At 37.9% G+C, this 17,317-nt stretch overlaps 1 protein-coding gene across 1 annotated transcript; it reads left to right on the top strand.

Moving 5' to 3' along the window:
• Positions 1-227: 227 nt before the first annotated feature.
• Positions 228-2,073, top strand: LOC104414520 (trans-resveratrol di-O-methyltransferase). The gene is given in 3 exon segments (XM_010025666.3): positions 228-387; positions 390-1,102; positions 1,631-2,073. Coding segments are annotated over 3 exon segments (1,083 nt in total). The 5' UTR covers positions 228-317; the 3' UTR covers positions 1,931-2,073.
• Positions 2,074-17,317: the final 15,244 nt, after the last annotated feature.

The raw sequence follows: 17,317 nt of genomic DNA, 5'->3' as shown, positions 1-17,317 counted from the left end.
CCGAATTGCGTCATTGCAGTTTCACGTGTTTCACCCACTTGGGAAGCTTCACTGTACAATGCACATTGCTGCTCTGCGGAATAATAATTACAAAAACAAGTCCGCATTGAGAAAAGGACCAACCAACTACTTTATAAAAATTAGTCGGCAAGATCGACCAACTACCCTTAGCTTATATTATACGTACCGGACATTTTTTTCTTATGATTTCACCCACTTGGAAGCTAAATAGGTCAATGATCGATTGCATTTCTTGGTCTATTTCGGCATATAATGGATAGGTAGCAAACATTCATTTTGTGGAAGGGGTTTTCGATATGGATTTGGCTAAAGGAGATGGAGATGCAGCCGCTAGTGAGCTCCTCCGAGCTCAAGCCCACATATGGAACCCATATTTAGCTTCATCAACTCGATGTGCCTCAAGTGCGCCATTCAACTAGGCATACCCGACTTAATCCACGGCCACGGCCGACCCATGACCCTCCCCGAGCTCGTCTCTGCGCTCCATGTCCAACCCACCAGAGCCCATTGCATCCGTCGCCTCATGCGTGTTCTTGTCCACTCCGGCTTCTTCGAAGTGCGGGACCTCGATGGAGTGGATCGCCAGACCGGGTATGCCCTCACCGGCGCATCCCGACTCCTTGTAAAGCACGACCCGTTGACTTTAGCGCCCTTCGCGCTCTTCGCGCTCGAGCCTTACTCCATGGACCCGTGGCAGTATCTGAGTGCATGGTTGGGGGACAGAGAAGACGTCCCGTCGACGCTCGACATGGCGCATGGGGTACCCGCGTGGGAGTACGTGAGGCGCAATCCTGAGGTCGCCAGCTCGTTCCACGAGGCAATGGCTAGCGACTCGAGGTTGATAGCGAAGCTGGTGGGCGATACATGTGGGGGAGTCTTCGAGGGGATGAGCTCGGTGGTCGACGTGGGAGGCGGGTCAGGGACGATGGCCAAGGCCATTGCGGACGCGTTCCCGCACTTGACGTGCACGGTGTTCGATCTGTCGGCCGTGGTGGATGGTTTGGTCGGAAGCGAGAGGTTGAAGTTTGTGGGAGGTGACATGTTTGTGGAGATTCCCCAGGCGGATGCAATCTTACTCAAGGTAAGTACCATGCATCGATGTTCGGTCGGCTTACCTTGGAAATAGAAATAAAAACCTACACCTATAGGGTCAACAGCTTTCCATTTTCTCCCTAGGAGCTCAAATGATGAAGGTAGCTCACGGTTGCAGTAAAAATCTACCTACCGAAAATTTAATTCTAATAATTCACAACTTGGACTATGAGAAGAGTTTTTCCCTTTTCCATTTTGCAGTGGAGAAAAAAAGGAGTCTCCTTTTCAATGGTCCTATAGAAATTTTCTAATGTAATGCTAGTATTGGTTTAGATTGCGTTGGATGTGTATTGGATGCCTTTTATGTGTATTTTCAATAGTTAAGAAGGAGGTGTTAGGTATGTTAAGATTAATTTATACAATTCACATATTAAGTGATGAGATAGAGTCTGGGAGACTTACATAAATGAGTGAAAAGGAGATACTCTACCTGTTGACATTACTTTGTTTTTGCATTTACCATTCCAAATAAGAGCTTTAAGCTCCAACAATCTGAACGAAACCGGTGCAAATGCAGTGGATATTGCACGACTGGAGCGACGAAAAATGCATCGAGATACTTAAGCGAAGCAAAGAGGCGGTGTCGGGTCGAGGCAAGGTCGGAAAAGTGATTCTGATAGAAATAGTAGTAGGGAATCAAACAGAAGATCATAGGTCCACCGAAACACAACTCTTCTTTGACATGTGGATGATGAACCTCAATGGGAAAGAAAGGAGTGAAAAGGAATGGGAAAAGCTATTTGTTGATGCTGGCTTTAGCGGTTATAAGATAATCTCTCACTTGGGCCTTCGATCCCTAATTGAGATTTATCCTTAAGACAATTTTTCTGCTTAATTAATTTTCTTGGCTATTTCTTGTTCTACTTTTGCTATTAATTGATGTTTGATATTAAATCTCCTTGTTTCGATTGTACTGGAAGTTATATTAATGTCATAATTCTAGTCTATGCACTTTCATATTGAATAATTGAGTAACACTGCCACACTCGATCCCTCCATCTCTTCTTTTTTCAACTATAACTCTACCTTATTTGTAGAATTATGCCGTACCGAAAACTAATTATATTTAGGTTAACCTTTTTCAATTTTTTTGTCATTTGCTCATCTTATTAAGGGGTTGTGATAAGGATAAGTTGAGTAATACACTAAAATACAGAACATGGCTCATTAGTATGGTTTTCTAATTTTATTATGGAAGAATGTTTCTCGACGTAGGGAGCCACATCAATCAACACATTAAGGGAGAGACATCGATCTCCAGAGCAGTTACCGACGAGCTTAAAAGTTTAGGCATGGTCAATCGTACCAGTCTCTTGTAGAATTAGCTTCTGTGAGCGGCAGGAGCCGTCCGTCTCCCAATCTATGAATGATCTTCCTTCACAATTTAGAACACCGATCATCAAAATCTAACTTCAAATATTAAATGCATTGAAGAGTGGCCTAACTAAAAATTATCATTAATCAATGGGAAAATATTACAATATCACTGAACTTCAGATTTTTTAAATTAAGTTTATGTCGGATGATTTTAACTTTAATCGTTCAAGATAAGTTCATTGATGTAAAATTTCTTTTGGAGCTTGCACAAATTTTAGAAGATCGGATGTGGATTTTGATAAGGGTAAAATGGTGAGAAGGTGTGAACTGCATTGATGATCCATGTGACATTATCATCACAATTCCACACTTGTGATAATATATTCGGTTTTGAACCGTAGCTACTGCTTAGCAAGTTTGTCATTGTCACCCCACCACAGTCCTAGTGAGAGTAAAGTTGAAGTTATTCTAGGTCATGACATAGTCGAACTAGATTTATGTTTAGCAAATCTAGTGAAAAACAAGAGTTTCGCCTGCGAATTGCCATCTGAAGCAGGTCATCTCTGAGGAAAATGATGCTCGAGAATATTTTCTAGTCTCTTGTCATGCTGATTGACAACAACCAAAGACTAATTGAAGACTAGTGTGATCAAGGAACCATAAGGCTAGTGGTTGTCACTAATAATAACCCTTTTTTTTGGGGGGGGTAGATATGAATCACGTTGCCAACCCATCATCCAACCTAACGACCACATAGAATACATTTAACATTTATTATTATTATTATTATTATTTTCTTTACTCTATCTAATGTTAGCGGAGTTGTATTATATTAAATTGGGTGGATTGAATATAATAAAATCGACGCGGATGATTCTTTTTTTGGGTAGACACGAATCAGGTTGCCAACCCATCACCCAACCTAACGATCATATAGAACACATTTAACATTTATTATTATTATTGTTATTATTATTATTATCTCTTTACTCTATCTAATGTTTGCGTGATGTATTATATTAAATTGGGTGGATTGAATATAATAAAACCGACGCGGATGACTCTTTTTTTGGGTAGACATGAATCCTGTTGCCAACCCATCACCCAGCCTAACGATCATTTAGAACACATTCAACATTTATTATTGTTGTTGTCGTTGTTGTTGTGGTGAGGTGGGGGTGGCTGCCTACTGGAACTTGAGGAAGATATAACATTTGTGAAGGCTATTGACATATAACTTTTGATAACCTATTTCGTCTTTAATTGCATAGAAACTGAGATTGATTTCAGCCTCTAAACAAAACTATTGGAAAGATTGTCCAAGAAGTCTTAAACCCACTTTCATCAATGCAATTAAACTTTTTAATTTTGTCAATTGAGTCCTAAACATTTTTACATTTTGCCAAATTAAGTCAATCTGGCCAATACTCGTGATCCTCACCTAGTGTCACCTAGTTGGGCGAGGCCATTGTAGCCGTGGACAACCAGCCTCGCTATGGCATTACCTAAATGTAGGCAAGGCTACCTCACCTGCGTTTGAAGAGGTTAGCCTTGTCTGTGTTTGATGAGGCTGGCCTTGCCTAGATCATCATGGCCATAGGTGAGGCTATGATGGTTTGTGCAAGGCAGCCTTGCCTAGATTTGGGTGAGGGCATCTTGGTCCTTGCCACCCGACGACCCTCGCTAGCCACAATAAGAATACAATGAAGAAGGAAAAGAGAGAAAATAAAAAAATTCGTTTACGTTAGTTGGTATATACATCAGCGATTTCCATTTAAAATTGGCTAAATAGATTCAATTAGGCAAAATGTAAAAATGTCTAGGATTTAATTAGTAAAATTGAAAGATTTAGGATTAGATTGGCAAAATTGCAACAGGTTTATGATATTTTAGGCAATTTTTCCCTAAAATATTGGTTAAATTTACATACAGATTTTAGGAGCATTTTTTTAAAAAATACTAATAGGCTCATGCAATTATATTTAAATTGGATCAATGATGGGTGGACTTAAATAAATAGTTCTGAACTTGATAAGTTGGGCAGAGCCCATAAAAGCATTAAGCTAAGTCCATGAACACTAAGGAGGCCGATATTGCTTAATTAATTGATTTATTAAAAGAAAACTTAGAGAATTACTAGGCCCTTTATTATCAAATTTAAATTTTCCCATTCTTAAACTTGGAAGATATCCTTTTATTTCATGATAGGAAATAAATACGGGCAAGAATCCCTAATTGATTCTTATAAATAGAGGCCTTCGGGTCTTAAAAAAAGGGGGGCATTCAAGGACACGCAGTATTAGAGGAAAAAGAGACGACACTATTGGAAGAGCGATATAGAGAATAAAGAAACGAGAGGGCTTTCCCATGGTCGCCGAACTCCACCGGCAGCTTCGTTATCGCTGCCTAGCGTCCGGTCATCTTGTCTTTCTTTGCTCTGTCCAGTATAGTCGCCGTTGTCCGATGCTTCACCAACATTTGGCTTCTTGGATATATTCAACCGTTCTTTTAGAGGAACTTAGGCTATGAATATGTATAGTTCCTGTAAACTTATTATCTCTGCATATCCAAGATTATACACCCTCCACATTGATTCTTCAAGTCAATTAGAATCTTTTTACTACTTATATAAGAAGTCCTAACCGAGCGAACATTACCAAAGACACGAACAACTCTTTCATCATTTATAAAGAGTGATATATATCATGGACAAAAATTTCCATGCAGATAATAAAATAATTGTATTTGAAAGATTTTGGAAAGATTTCTTGCGACTTTTAAAGCTTAAAAACATGAGAATAAGCAAGCAAATTAACATAGTCAAAACTTGAATATCAATAATTGAGCGTAAGACGATATTTATAAGAGAACTTAGTGAAGTATTGTGATTCAGAAAGCAGTTTCTTATACACTGATATATATATAAGAGCATATGATATAATATAAAGCTCAATCTGACTATATTCAGTATTTGCCGCAAAATTTAAAGGTCAGAAGATAATTATATTTGCAATGATATCAGAGCTGTTCTCTGTTTTGCAGTTTTCAAGATTTGTATATTGCAAGTCTCTGCACCATCTACATATTGTCAGTCCAATAATATCTGCAAGTCTCTACATATTCTGCATATTATCATATATCTGAATATTTCTCCCCCTTTTTGTCAGCATCACAGATAAGGTAGTATAAAACCACAGCTGATGTAAAGGGAATACATACTGAAATTATTGAAGTAAAATATCAAGTAGAAGTACTTGCAATCCCAAAACATTAAGTCGATACAGACCAAAAAGACAAACTGAAAATATCAAAATCAATTGAAATAAAATGAAATTCATTTTAAGGAGGAATGATGGTCTTCAGCAGGATCAAAAGGAACTCAGATAATCTCATAGGACTGCAGTCTGTGGCAGGTTGTATCTGTTTTGTGCACGTACTGCTTAAAGATGTTCTCAAATACAACGAAGTTATGTCCAACTTCTTGCTTCTCTAGCTGCTTCTGCTCCTTCATATTTTCCTTGAGTGCTTTCTTGTCCTCCTTCATAACAGTTTGATTTTCTTTAATCTCCATCATTAGGTTAATCAGACCGGAATCATTTGAACTACATTATTAAACTTTTCATGGGTTATTTCTGATCCTTTTCCTCTGTCCTCCTCCTGAGTATATGCATAATCAGTTTTAGTTCTCTTTAAGTTGCATAAATCTGTTCAGTGGGTGCAAGAAACTCAGTCTCTTTTACAACTATATCCTCATCAGCATGAACCGATTCAAGTTCCTCTTTGATTGTTCCTTCTCTATCAGCCATAATGATATCTCTATATTCAGCCACTCTTTCTTCTTCGAACCTTTTCTTCCTCTCCTCTTCTTCTCTTCTTTCACCTTGTCTCCTTGCTCTATCTGCTTCAGCTTCTGCTTGAATCCTATTAGATTCAGATTCAACAATTCTGTTTATTTCAACTTCAATCTCATCTTAAAACCTTTCTTCTTCTTCTTGACGTTCAGCCTCTTCTTTTCTTCTGTTTTCCCCTGTTCTCCTTTCCTCTTCTTCTTTCCTTTTCAATTATTCTCTTTGTAAACTCAGGTTTTTCCTATCTCTTCAGCACTCCTCTTCTTCTGTCTCAATACCTTCACTTTTTCAACTAGAGTCTGTTCAGAATCTCCAGCAGGTTCATCTCCTAGCCATTTCTTCAAAGAGTCAGTAGCATATTTCTTGTGTGGAGGCTGTTTAGATTTTCCTCCCTTTACTACACTGAAAGAAAGAACCACTGGACCTTTTCTTTTCCTTGTGCTTCAGTTCGCTGCTTCTCAGTTTTCAAGAGCTATTTCTAGCATTTTTCTCGAATCCTCATCATCATTATTGCCAATCTTAACTAGCTCATCCTTTATGTTTTTCCATCCTTCCATAGTTGGCCTTAATCTCATCTTCAGCATTAATCTTCCCCACCAGATATCATCAAGGAATCTTAAGGCAATTTGCCTTGATTCTTGCTCACAGCTCTATACATGTGGAAAAGGCGGAAGAGAGAGAAGGAACATTATAAAGTATAGCCCAGAGAAGTTCAGCCTCGTACTTGGAAATATCATTGACAGAAGTAGCTTTAGGTCTGAGACAACTAATGAGAATATTGTGAATGACTTTATTTTTCAAAAGGAAGAGGAATATGAGAAACATTAGATTTAATACCTCGAGAAAATCAAAGTCCTCTGTGATGATTTTGTAAGAAATCTAAGGAGAAACAGGGATAGGTATAAACTCATAATGATCTATACCAATGATTTTTGCCAAGTTATGTACAGTCAGCTCATAGAGATTATCTCTCGCAGAAAATTGGATTGTGTTGGGAGATTTAAAAGCAAGATTAGAGTATAAATAGGCAGTGAGAGCTGGATACACAGGATTAGAATCTGTGTATAACGTTTCAAATTTCTGATCAAATTGGGGATTAAAATTCAAAGAGACTCAAAATAAAGAAAATCAATAGACCTATTGGGTATGACTCCTCTAGCCAGCCGAGAGTAATAGCAGGTATGAAGTTTCTTTTATTTGAACAATTCATTCTTGTGACTAGGTTGAATGACAAAACCAACCTTTCTTTCAAACTTGTCAAAGAACTTTGTATCATCATCATCATCATCATCATCATCATCATCTTTCTTCCCTTCCAAATGACATTCAGAAACTTCCAGTTTAGTGTTCTCAATACCAGGGCTAGGAGTAGCCATAAGTCTTATCCCAACTGAGGGCACAACCCTTTGTATGGTTTCAGCCACCTGAGGTGCTGATGATTCTCCAATTTTTTCCTTTCCACTTTTCAAGAAAATTCTGTCCTAGAAGGCTCAATCATCACTGTCATTATAGGAGTTACTGCTTCATCCTCAACTACCCCTTCTGGGAAATTCTTAATAGACTCCAAAAACAGGTCTATAATTTCGTCAGTGGCTCCTCTTTGTCTCATAGACTATGTTCCTAATATGCTTAGCATTCTCAAATTTGAAATGCTCAAGAAGAGGAGTATTACCCTTATCAGTGGGTGCGGCAACTGATTCAAAGGCAAGAATTTTTGCTTCTCGCTAAGTCGATGATGCTTGACTTTCACTAGCAGGAGGATTTGTGCTTGTCAATAGCTGATGTCTATTGGAGTCAAACTGGTCATTGTTGTCCTAGAAGCCATTGTTGCACTTCTCTGTGATCGACGTAGACCTGCATATACTTTGCGAGGAAGTAGTATTGCTTTGGATGCCATGAAAAGAGAGGGAAAACTGCCATTAAGAGAAAAGGGTTTGATTGATGGAGGGAGTGCGACCATTTAGTTTTGGTAAAGTAGAAGCTATTTTTGGGAATTAAGGGTGCATTTGGTAACATTTTTATTTTTGGAAACAATTTCTTTTTAGAAATGGTTCTTTTCAATTTCTATTCTTTGGAATAGTTTCTAAGTAAAACAATGTATTTGGTAACTATATAAAATTTCTGTTTCTTGAAAAGAAAAGGAAAATGAAACAATTCACAAATTTTTTTGTGACGTGGAATTTCTTCCAATTTTTTAATAAATTTTTTGAGATTTTTATTTTTATTTTTTTTCTCTCTTCTTCTTCCTCCACTAACCTATTGCTACGACAGTTGATGATGGTAGATGGTAGCAAGAGGTGGCGATCGATGGTAACCGGCAGTAGGAGGCAGCGGGTGGCGGGCGGCGAGACTCGAGTGACCAGTTAGAAGAGGAAGAAGAAGAATAAGAAAAGGACAAAAAGAAAAAAATTATTTCTAGAAATTATTTTTGGGAATAAGAAGTTACTTTTTTCTACTTTTTATTTGTGTTCTAAATCTATTCCCTGGCTACTTTTCTATTTTGAGGAATAGACAAATTAATTGACATTACCAAATAAATTTATATTCTTTTTTTATTCCCGAGAATGAAAAAACAGAAAATAGAAAAACATAATTGTTCATACCTTAACTTTTTATCAAAAGAAGAAATTTCTTAGAAATTAGGAATTTTAAATAAGGAGATTGTAATGAGTGATATTTTAGAACTATTTTGAGAAATAATTGAAGGAGATAATCAATCAAAGAAGCATGGAAATAATCAACGACTTTCTTCATCTTAAAAAAAGGTGATTACGATTACCCGATTTTCTTGCTAAATTTAGCTTTTGTGCTAAAATTAAACAAGACTTTAATAGAAATTGTCCATATTCAAGTTTGAATATAGCTCTCTGTCTTTACCTTTCATTGAATGCCTTTGAATATGATCATTTGTTTGTGAAATGGTCTTGGCTATGATCACTTGTGTGTAATTGGTCTTGGCTATGGTCACCTATTTGCTCATATTCAACTTAAGCAAATGGACTAGTAATACCCAATTTACTTCAAATGTATTCAAATGAGTTTTTATATAAGGGCTTTGCGAAAATACAAGTTAATTAGTGTTTAAAATCAATAAATGAATATTAATATCACAATTATGCACATGATCATGAATATAGTGATGATTTATCTCAATATGCTTAGCTCTTGAGTGAAGAATGTGATTCTTTGTCAAATTGATAGCATTAGTGCTGTCACACTTGATCAATATATTGGAATCTATAACTCCAAAGTCACTTAGCTTTTGATTTATCCAATAAATTTGTGTACGATAACTTCTTAGAGTTACATACTTTGCTTCGGTTGTTGAAAGAGCAACGGTGTTTTGCTTTTTGGAGGATTAGGAAACCAACATGCAACCTATCAATTGACAAGTTTTTAGAGTTCTTTTTCTATCAATATGACATCCAAAGAAGTTAGCATTAGAATATCCAATAAGATTAAAATCAGATCCTTTTGGATACTATAATCCTAGTTTAGGGGATGTGCAACATTTTAATGTTTTTTTTAACTGCAGTATGGTGTGAATCCTTAGGATTTGATTGAAATCTAATACACATACATACACTGAAGACAATATCAAGTCTAGAAGTAGTAATATATAATAAAGAAAATATCATGCTTCTGTAAAATTTTTGATCTACTAATTTTCCTTTCTCATCCTTGTGAAGCTTGGAGGAGTATGACATAGGAGTCTCTATTTTCTTGCATTTTCCATTCCAAACTTCTTTACCAGTTCTTTTGCGTAGCTCTCTTGGTAGATGAATGGACCATCTTTGATTTACTTTAGTTGATGGCCAAGAAAAAAAAGTTAATTCTTATCATACTCATCTCAAATTCATTCTATATAATCTTAGAAAATTCCTTGCACAGACATTTGTTAGAAGAGTCAAATATAATATTATCAACATAAATTTGAATAAGAAGAATATCCTTACTTTCCTTTTTTATGGAGAAGGTGGTGTCGACCTTACTTTTATCAAAACCTTTCTCTGTTAGGAAGTTGCTAAGTTTAAATTCATATAAAACTTCCTTCAGGTTGAAGACATGATAAGATTTTCTAGGATTTTCAAATTTAGGAGGTTATGCCATATGTATTTCTTCTTTGATATAACCATTTAAGAAGGCGCTCTTGACGTCCGTATGGAACAACTTAAAATTATAATAACAAGCATAAGCAAGAAGTAACCTTACCGCTTTGAACCTAGCCACAAAAGCATAAGTTTCATCGTAATCTATTCTTTCTTTTTGTGAGTATCCTTGGTTATCGGTCTTGCTTTGTTTCTAATCACTTTGCCCTTGACATCCAAACTTATTCCTAATGACCCATTTGGTTCCAAAAACTGGATGGTTCTTTGGTGTAGGCACTTGTTTCCATGCTTCATTTACTTTGAACTAGTATATTTGTTCTTGCATTACATCTACATAGCTTTCATTTGAAAGTGCTTCTTCAACTTCTTTAGGTTCTATCTTTGATCTAAGTTTCAAGGTACCTATCATTTCCTTGAATGAAGAATGGGTTTTGATACCATCATATAGCTTTCCAAGAACAAGCTCTTTTGGATGACTGGATTTATGTTTCTAGTTTTTATCAAATCTTCTATCATGACTTTTATCTTTGTTTGAAGATTCAGGATGGTCACTAATTGTAGCTTCTTGAGTATGTGTGGGGTCTTGATCATATTTAGCTTGCCGACTATATTCAGGTTACTGAATGTCTTCAGTTGACTGAAAGTTTTCAAGTACTTGATTATGATCAGCCGCTTGATTATATTCATGTTCTTCGTTCAATTAGTTGAGTATGACCACTTTTTTTTCAAACTTCACATTCATTGATCTTCCACGGTATGAGAGTTTTTGTTAAAAGCCCCATAGGTTTTGCTGGTCATGGAGTATCCAAGAAAGATTCTTTCATCTAACTTTTACTACTAAGGCTTTAACTTCAAGTAGGTCCAAAAATATCCATGCATACAGTTGCAAGGCATGGTTAGTAGTAACTTTATTAATAGATATAAAAGAACTTCTTACCTATTTACCTAGTGTGCAAGAAGTACATAATTATAACTTCTCAAATTTCACCTTTAGTAGTCTTCGAACTAGATTCTTAGAAGAAAGTTGGAAATTTGCTTGATGCTAATGTGTCCCATTTTTCTATGCTAAAGATTTGTCTAATCTTTGATGGAGACAAGACACTTGATATCATCAGTTTCCATATCCATGAGATAAATATTGCTATGCCTTCTACTAGTAAATGATTGAGAGTTGTCCTTACTAGCCTTACAACATTTATCCTCCTGCAAACTTATCTTGAACTCAATGTCGCATAATTGGCTTATGCTAATTAGATTATAATTGAGAACTTTCATGAGAGATACATCATGTATGGTAAGATGTCCTATTTTGACAGTCTCTCTACCAATGATTTTGCCTTTGTTGTTGCCTTTAAAGAACACACTTCCATCATGAAACTTGGTGAATTGAACCAATTTGCTTGTATCTCCAATCATATATCTTGAACAATCACTACCCAAGTACCATTGATTCTTTCTTTTGTTTAGTACCTACAATATATAAGCAAATTCATGCTTTCTTGGGTACCTAAACTTGCTTGGGTCCTTTTGACTTAGAATATTCTCTCCCTCTTAAGAAATTCCCTTTTATTGGTCTCCAAAATTTTAGGGCAATCATTATTAAAATGATTTTGTATTCCTATAGTTTGACCACTTGAAAAAGTTTCAGCCAATAGGTTGTATAATTTGCTTTCTGAAATAATTTTTGTAAGCAAATTTAGATAGTTTGGGCCTAAATCTTTTCTCAAACTTAGGAAACTCATTTTAAGTAATATTTTCCTTTTCAAAGTCTAATCTATATTTTTTTTTTTTAAAATATAAAACTGGTATAGAAAGAATATGCTCCAAGGTTTTAGAACCAAGATAAAATCTTTTCGAAACATTTAAAATTTCATTTCTAAGAGAATCATTTCTTTTGAAATCAAATCTTGATTTCCTTCGATTTCCAAAATTCTCTTTTGAAAGATTCAATGTTTTCATCACTGGCAATATCATGTTACCTCAACTTTCATTTTCTTTCTTCAGTTCGAAGATTTTCCTAAGAGCTGATATATACTCTAAACATAATTCATCAATATATTTTAACACTTTATTAGGGATTTTAGGATGATTTACCTCAAATTCATCCTATAAGTGAGAGTCTGCCATTAATCATAGGTGTGCATATTCTTCATCTTCATTTTCTTCACATTAGTATAATTCATGTCTCCACCTTTAAATTTTGTTTTCTTTTCATACTTTCCATTCTTCTTCAATAATAGTAGATGATTTGGTTTGACGTGCCCATGCTTCTTGCATTCAAAGCATATTAGATCCTTACCTTCCAATTTGTTGTATAAGGTCTTCCTTTGTTCCATTTGCTTTAATTGCTTTCTTCCTTTGAAGTATCTTCTCTTTCTAGCCATTTTCTTGAACCTTTTTACCATCAGGGCCAACTCATCATCATCTTCATCCTTTTCATAATTTGTGTGACATCCTGAATTTCAAGTTCTGTTTTCGATTGAATAAGTTGGGCTTTTCATTGACGTGCCTATAGTTTTTTTCTCTGAGGTGACCACTCACGAGATAACTAGCCTATTAGGTGAAGCTGTTAAGAAATATAAATGCGACCGACTTGAGAATTCGATTAGGAATCGACTGCTCGATCGTGCTAATCTGCAAGGGTCATTACGACACAATTAAAAATTGATTAGAGACCGGGGATATGTTGATTCGATAGAACCATGTGATTAAGTGTGGGTGATTCCACCTAATTGCAAAATTCTTATTGATTGACACTAGACCAATTTTTCTGTCATTTTGGTACCCTGTGGCCACATTTGAAATATCAAGATTTTCAGGATAACTGAAAGTCGCCAATGTGTTGAAGATGTACAATGTGGCTTGAAAATAATCGACCATGGGTCGATTGTACTAAAAATTCCTAAAAGCTACCTAGTAGGTTAGGTCATGCTAAAATTGTGTCAGATTAAAATTAACAATGAAATTGAACCCGATTTTAGAAATTGAAAGTTCTATCATGTCACGATTTATTTTAGGAACGTCGACTCATCCTCTAAAGAATTTTCGGTGAGCTTAAGATTTTTACGGAAAATCAACTTCGGATGTTTCAGAAAAGAAAGGAAATTCGGTTGGCCATTTTCAAGTGGATTTTTGGTCTTCCAAAAGGACTAGTTTGTGAGGACAAGTGGGGAAATTGGCATGGGCTTCCTTCCCAACAAATTTGACAACTAATTTGGAGAGAATTGGTGAAGAATTGAAGTCCCATCGGATGAAATTCGTAGGCTAGTGGGGCTGTCACATTTTGGTCTTCATTTGGACTTCAATTGTGGTAAGTTGGTGTTGAAATTGGCCTTGGGTGACTAATTGATATTGTTGGCTAAAGATGGGCTGAAGATAAGGGTAAATAAGGGTAAATAAACACTTAAGTGTTCAAGATAAAGATATATATTTTGACTTTCTTCCCACCCCCCAAGTTTCTCACGCACGCTTCTGCCGATTCCCTCTCCTTGGCTGTCTCTACATTCTTTTCATTTTGTTTCTTCGGCTCGAGCGTTCCCTCTCCTTGGACGAGCCGCTTTTGCCCTCCCTTTCGTTTTCCTTTGAAGCCCAATTCCCCTGTGACCGAACCTGCAGCTCCACCATCACCTGTCCCCCACCGTTAACCCCTTCCAGCAGCTGGTTCCCCTCTCTTCTTCGTGCGACCGGCTTCTTCTCTACCCCGACCCATCTATTTTTTTGCCTTTTCTTTCTTTTGCTCTGTTGAAGACTCCAGCTCCTCCACATTCTCTCTCTCCATCGATTCCCCCTCATCCGCAACGTCCCCAACCGATAGCCTCACTCCCATCTTCACGTGCCTCCCTCCAGCGAAGCCAGTCCATTATTTCCCCTCCAGCGGTCAGTTGACCGCAAGTCTTCCATCGAGACAACCCCTGTTGCCGACCTTGCGGTGCATCCCCGCTCCTTGCGAAGATAGGCCAACCTTCTCCTCCGTTGTTGTTATGCCACTGAAGCCAGCTAGCTTCGTCCGTTGTTCCAGCCATCTCGCTGCAAGCCACCTACCGTCCAGAACCAGCCCACTTCAACCTTCGATCCAGCGTCCACTCCGCAGTCAAGCCAGCTTGCAACTCAATCGAGCCAAGCCACAACCAGCAACCCCCTTCAAGACCAGCAGAAACCGTGAGCCTTGCAGATTGTTTTTAGCCCGGTCCAAGCTTCCTTTGGTGTCGGTGTAAGCCCAAGTTTCGGCCGCCATTGCGTCACCGTTGTCGTGGACTCATCAGCTTGCTAATCTGGTGAGTTTACTTGCTAAACTCTATTTAGGGAGTTAATGATGCTGAATGGTTAATTAATTTAGGCTAATTATGGTTTATGTGGTTAGTTAGAATGGATTAGTGATTTAATTATTTGATTTTGCATATTAGGTAGTTAGATCGGCTTAATTAGAGACTAGATAAGTTGTACTATTTATGTAAATATGTTTGGAAATTTTTTGGGCCCGTTTCGGTGTTTAATTAAGCGTTTTTGGCCTAAGTTTTTATTTTTGGTAATTAATTGCATTTATTTAATTATTTTTGGTATTTATTCAATTATTTATTATTTTCCAGAAATTATACCAAGATAGCTGGTGAGTGGAATTTCGTATTGATTGCATTGATGTGCTTAGTTGCTGTAGTTGAATGCTATTTTGTGCAAATTGAGTGGAAATTGTAATTTTGGGTATTTATCCCAAAATTGTGAATTTTAGTATTTTAATTAGAAAATATCGAATGTCAGTTTTTAATACCGAAAATGTTGTTAGACACTATATTAAATAGTGGGATTTTTGAAGAGAAAGATATTGCTTTTTTAGCTCAAGCCGACCATGTATTCACACACGATTATTTTATCGGGTATTTTTAACATAATGATGTCGCGACCAATTTTCGGGTGTGAACCACCTAGGGTTTGGCTAATGGATTGCTAAGCCTAGACTTGACTCGGGCTCTCCCAAGCCCATACCAATTCGCGACTTAGGTTCAAGTTCTTAACATGCAATTAATTTTTTAATTAGGAGTCGCCACTAATCTATTTTTGGTGGGTCGATTAGAAACCCAAGCAAACTAACGGGACATTTTCAAAATAAAATAAAATTGATTCAACCAACATGACAGCAAATAAGATAAGTTAAATATCCATAAATCGGCGAATCATATATCGCGCATGAGATCGGGTTGGCCAATTTTTAAATAAATCGCGAATCGAATTTCGGGTAGGAGATCGGATTGGCGATTTTTCAAGCGATTGCGATTACGAGTCGGATTTCGAGCGCAAAAATCAGACTGTCAATCTCAAATTTCAGAAGCAATTTCATGTCGGAATCTCAATCGTACATTAGGAATAATTCTACTAACAAAACAAAATAAAATAAAATAAAAAACAAATAAAAAAAACTACCTAATTTAATTTTCCTCTTTTTTTCCTTTTTCCTGCTCTTCTACCTATGATTAGTAGCTTCGTGGTGGGTCACCGGAGGTGATGAGTCGTTAGTGTTTGGAGCTTCGGCGAAGGGCGGCAGCCGGCGTGTAGGCGGACCAACTCGGCGGTGGTCCAGTAGAGGAGCAGGTCGTCATGGGTGTTGTTGGTGACGGACGTGCGAGCAGGAGCGGAGCAGAACAGAGAGGCTTAGGCAGCAGGACGTCGAGTGAGCAGGGGCGGTCGGTCTTGGCGTCACGATTTGCAGCAGTGGTGCAGAGCTGATGGGCTCGCGGTTTGGTGAGGGGAGGCGTCGGTGAGCGGCTTCGATGCGGCAGATAAGGGTGAAGATCGGCTGAGGCGCGATGGGCTTCGTCAGGTTGGTGGACCATATCGGCGAGGCAGCAGTAGTTTCGCGGGGCGATGAGGCTGGAGCAAAGATCGCGGGTCGTCGGGTCGCGGAGGCATGCGAGTACAGGCGAGAGCAGCAACGGTGAATGGGTTGCAGGTTAGGCGGAGCATGAGCAGCGCCGGAAGCGTAGGTCGTAGTAGCAGCGGACGGCTCGTGGAGAAGGCGTAGCAGGACAGAGCGGTTGAGCGGCCCTGGTGATGCAGAGGGGAGTTTGGAGTGACGATGGTCAACGGTAGTGACGGCGAGCTTCGTGCAGCGAGGGAGGCTCGCGGGTGCTGCGAGTTGCGAGGGAACGAGCGGCGGTTATGGCGGTTCGACGAAGGATCAAGTGTTGCGACACGGAGGTGATGAGCAGCAACGTCGGGAGGAAGCTCTGGAGAAGATGAATAGTAGCTATTTTCCTCTTTTTTCTCTCTCTCCATCACTCTCACCCGTCTCTCATGTCTTCTCTCTCTGTCTCCTGCTGTGCTCTGATGCACTTTTTAGCAGAAGGAGAAATCCCTGCTGACTTTTCCGTTCCCCCAACGACAGAACAAAAGGAAAAACCCAGGGAGAGCTTTTTCTTCTTTTGACCTAAACTTGAGAGAAGCCCCCTTTGTACGGTCGTATATTCAACATATGCCCCCCAAAACCCTACGCGTATTAAGCTATTTATAAGCCACGGATTAGGGTTTTTAATTTTCCAAAACAATATCCACAAAAATTTCGTTTCCAAACGCGATATTTACTTTTCCAAACGCAATATTTGCTTTATAAATCCATAAAATTTCCCCAAGAATATGAGCTTGGGTTAATTTGTTCTCTTCGTGGGCTTAGCCTGACTCATCAAATTAAAGTTTATGAAGCATCAATTCAAACCCATCCGTCACCGGCCCAATGTAAATGCAAATTAAAAATAAATGTACCAAAAACTATATGCTATGCAATTAACTTTTTTTTTTCAGGGATAAAATTAACCCATAATTTTTTAATGCAATAAATGACTAAACGGGTCGCCAAAATTTAGGTATCAATAGCTGCCCCTCTTTGAAGGTGGGCTCGAAGAGGTTGCCTTCAAAGACAAATTGAGACCTAAATTTTGACTA

This window comes from Eucalyptus grandis, chromosome 8 (genome assembly GCF_016545825.1).
Source record: "Eucalyptus grandis isolate ANBG69807.140 chromosome 8, ASM1654582v1, whole genome shotgun sequence".
Classification (NCBI taxonomy): domain Eukaryota; kingdom Viridiplantae; phylum Streptophyta; class Magnoliopsida; order Myrtales; family Myrtaceae; genus Eucalyptus; species Eucalyptus grandis.
This window is presented reverse-complemented; position numbering and strand designations above follow the sequence as displayed.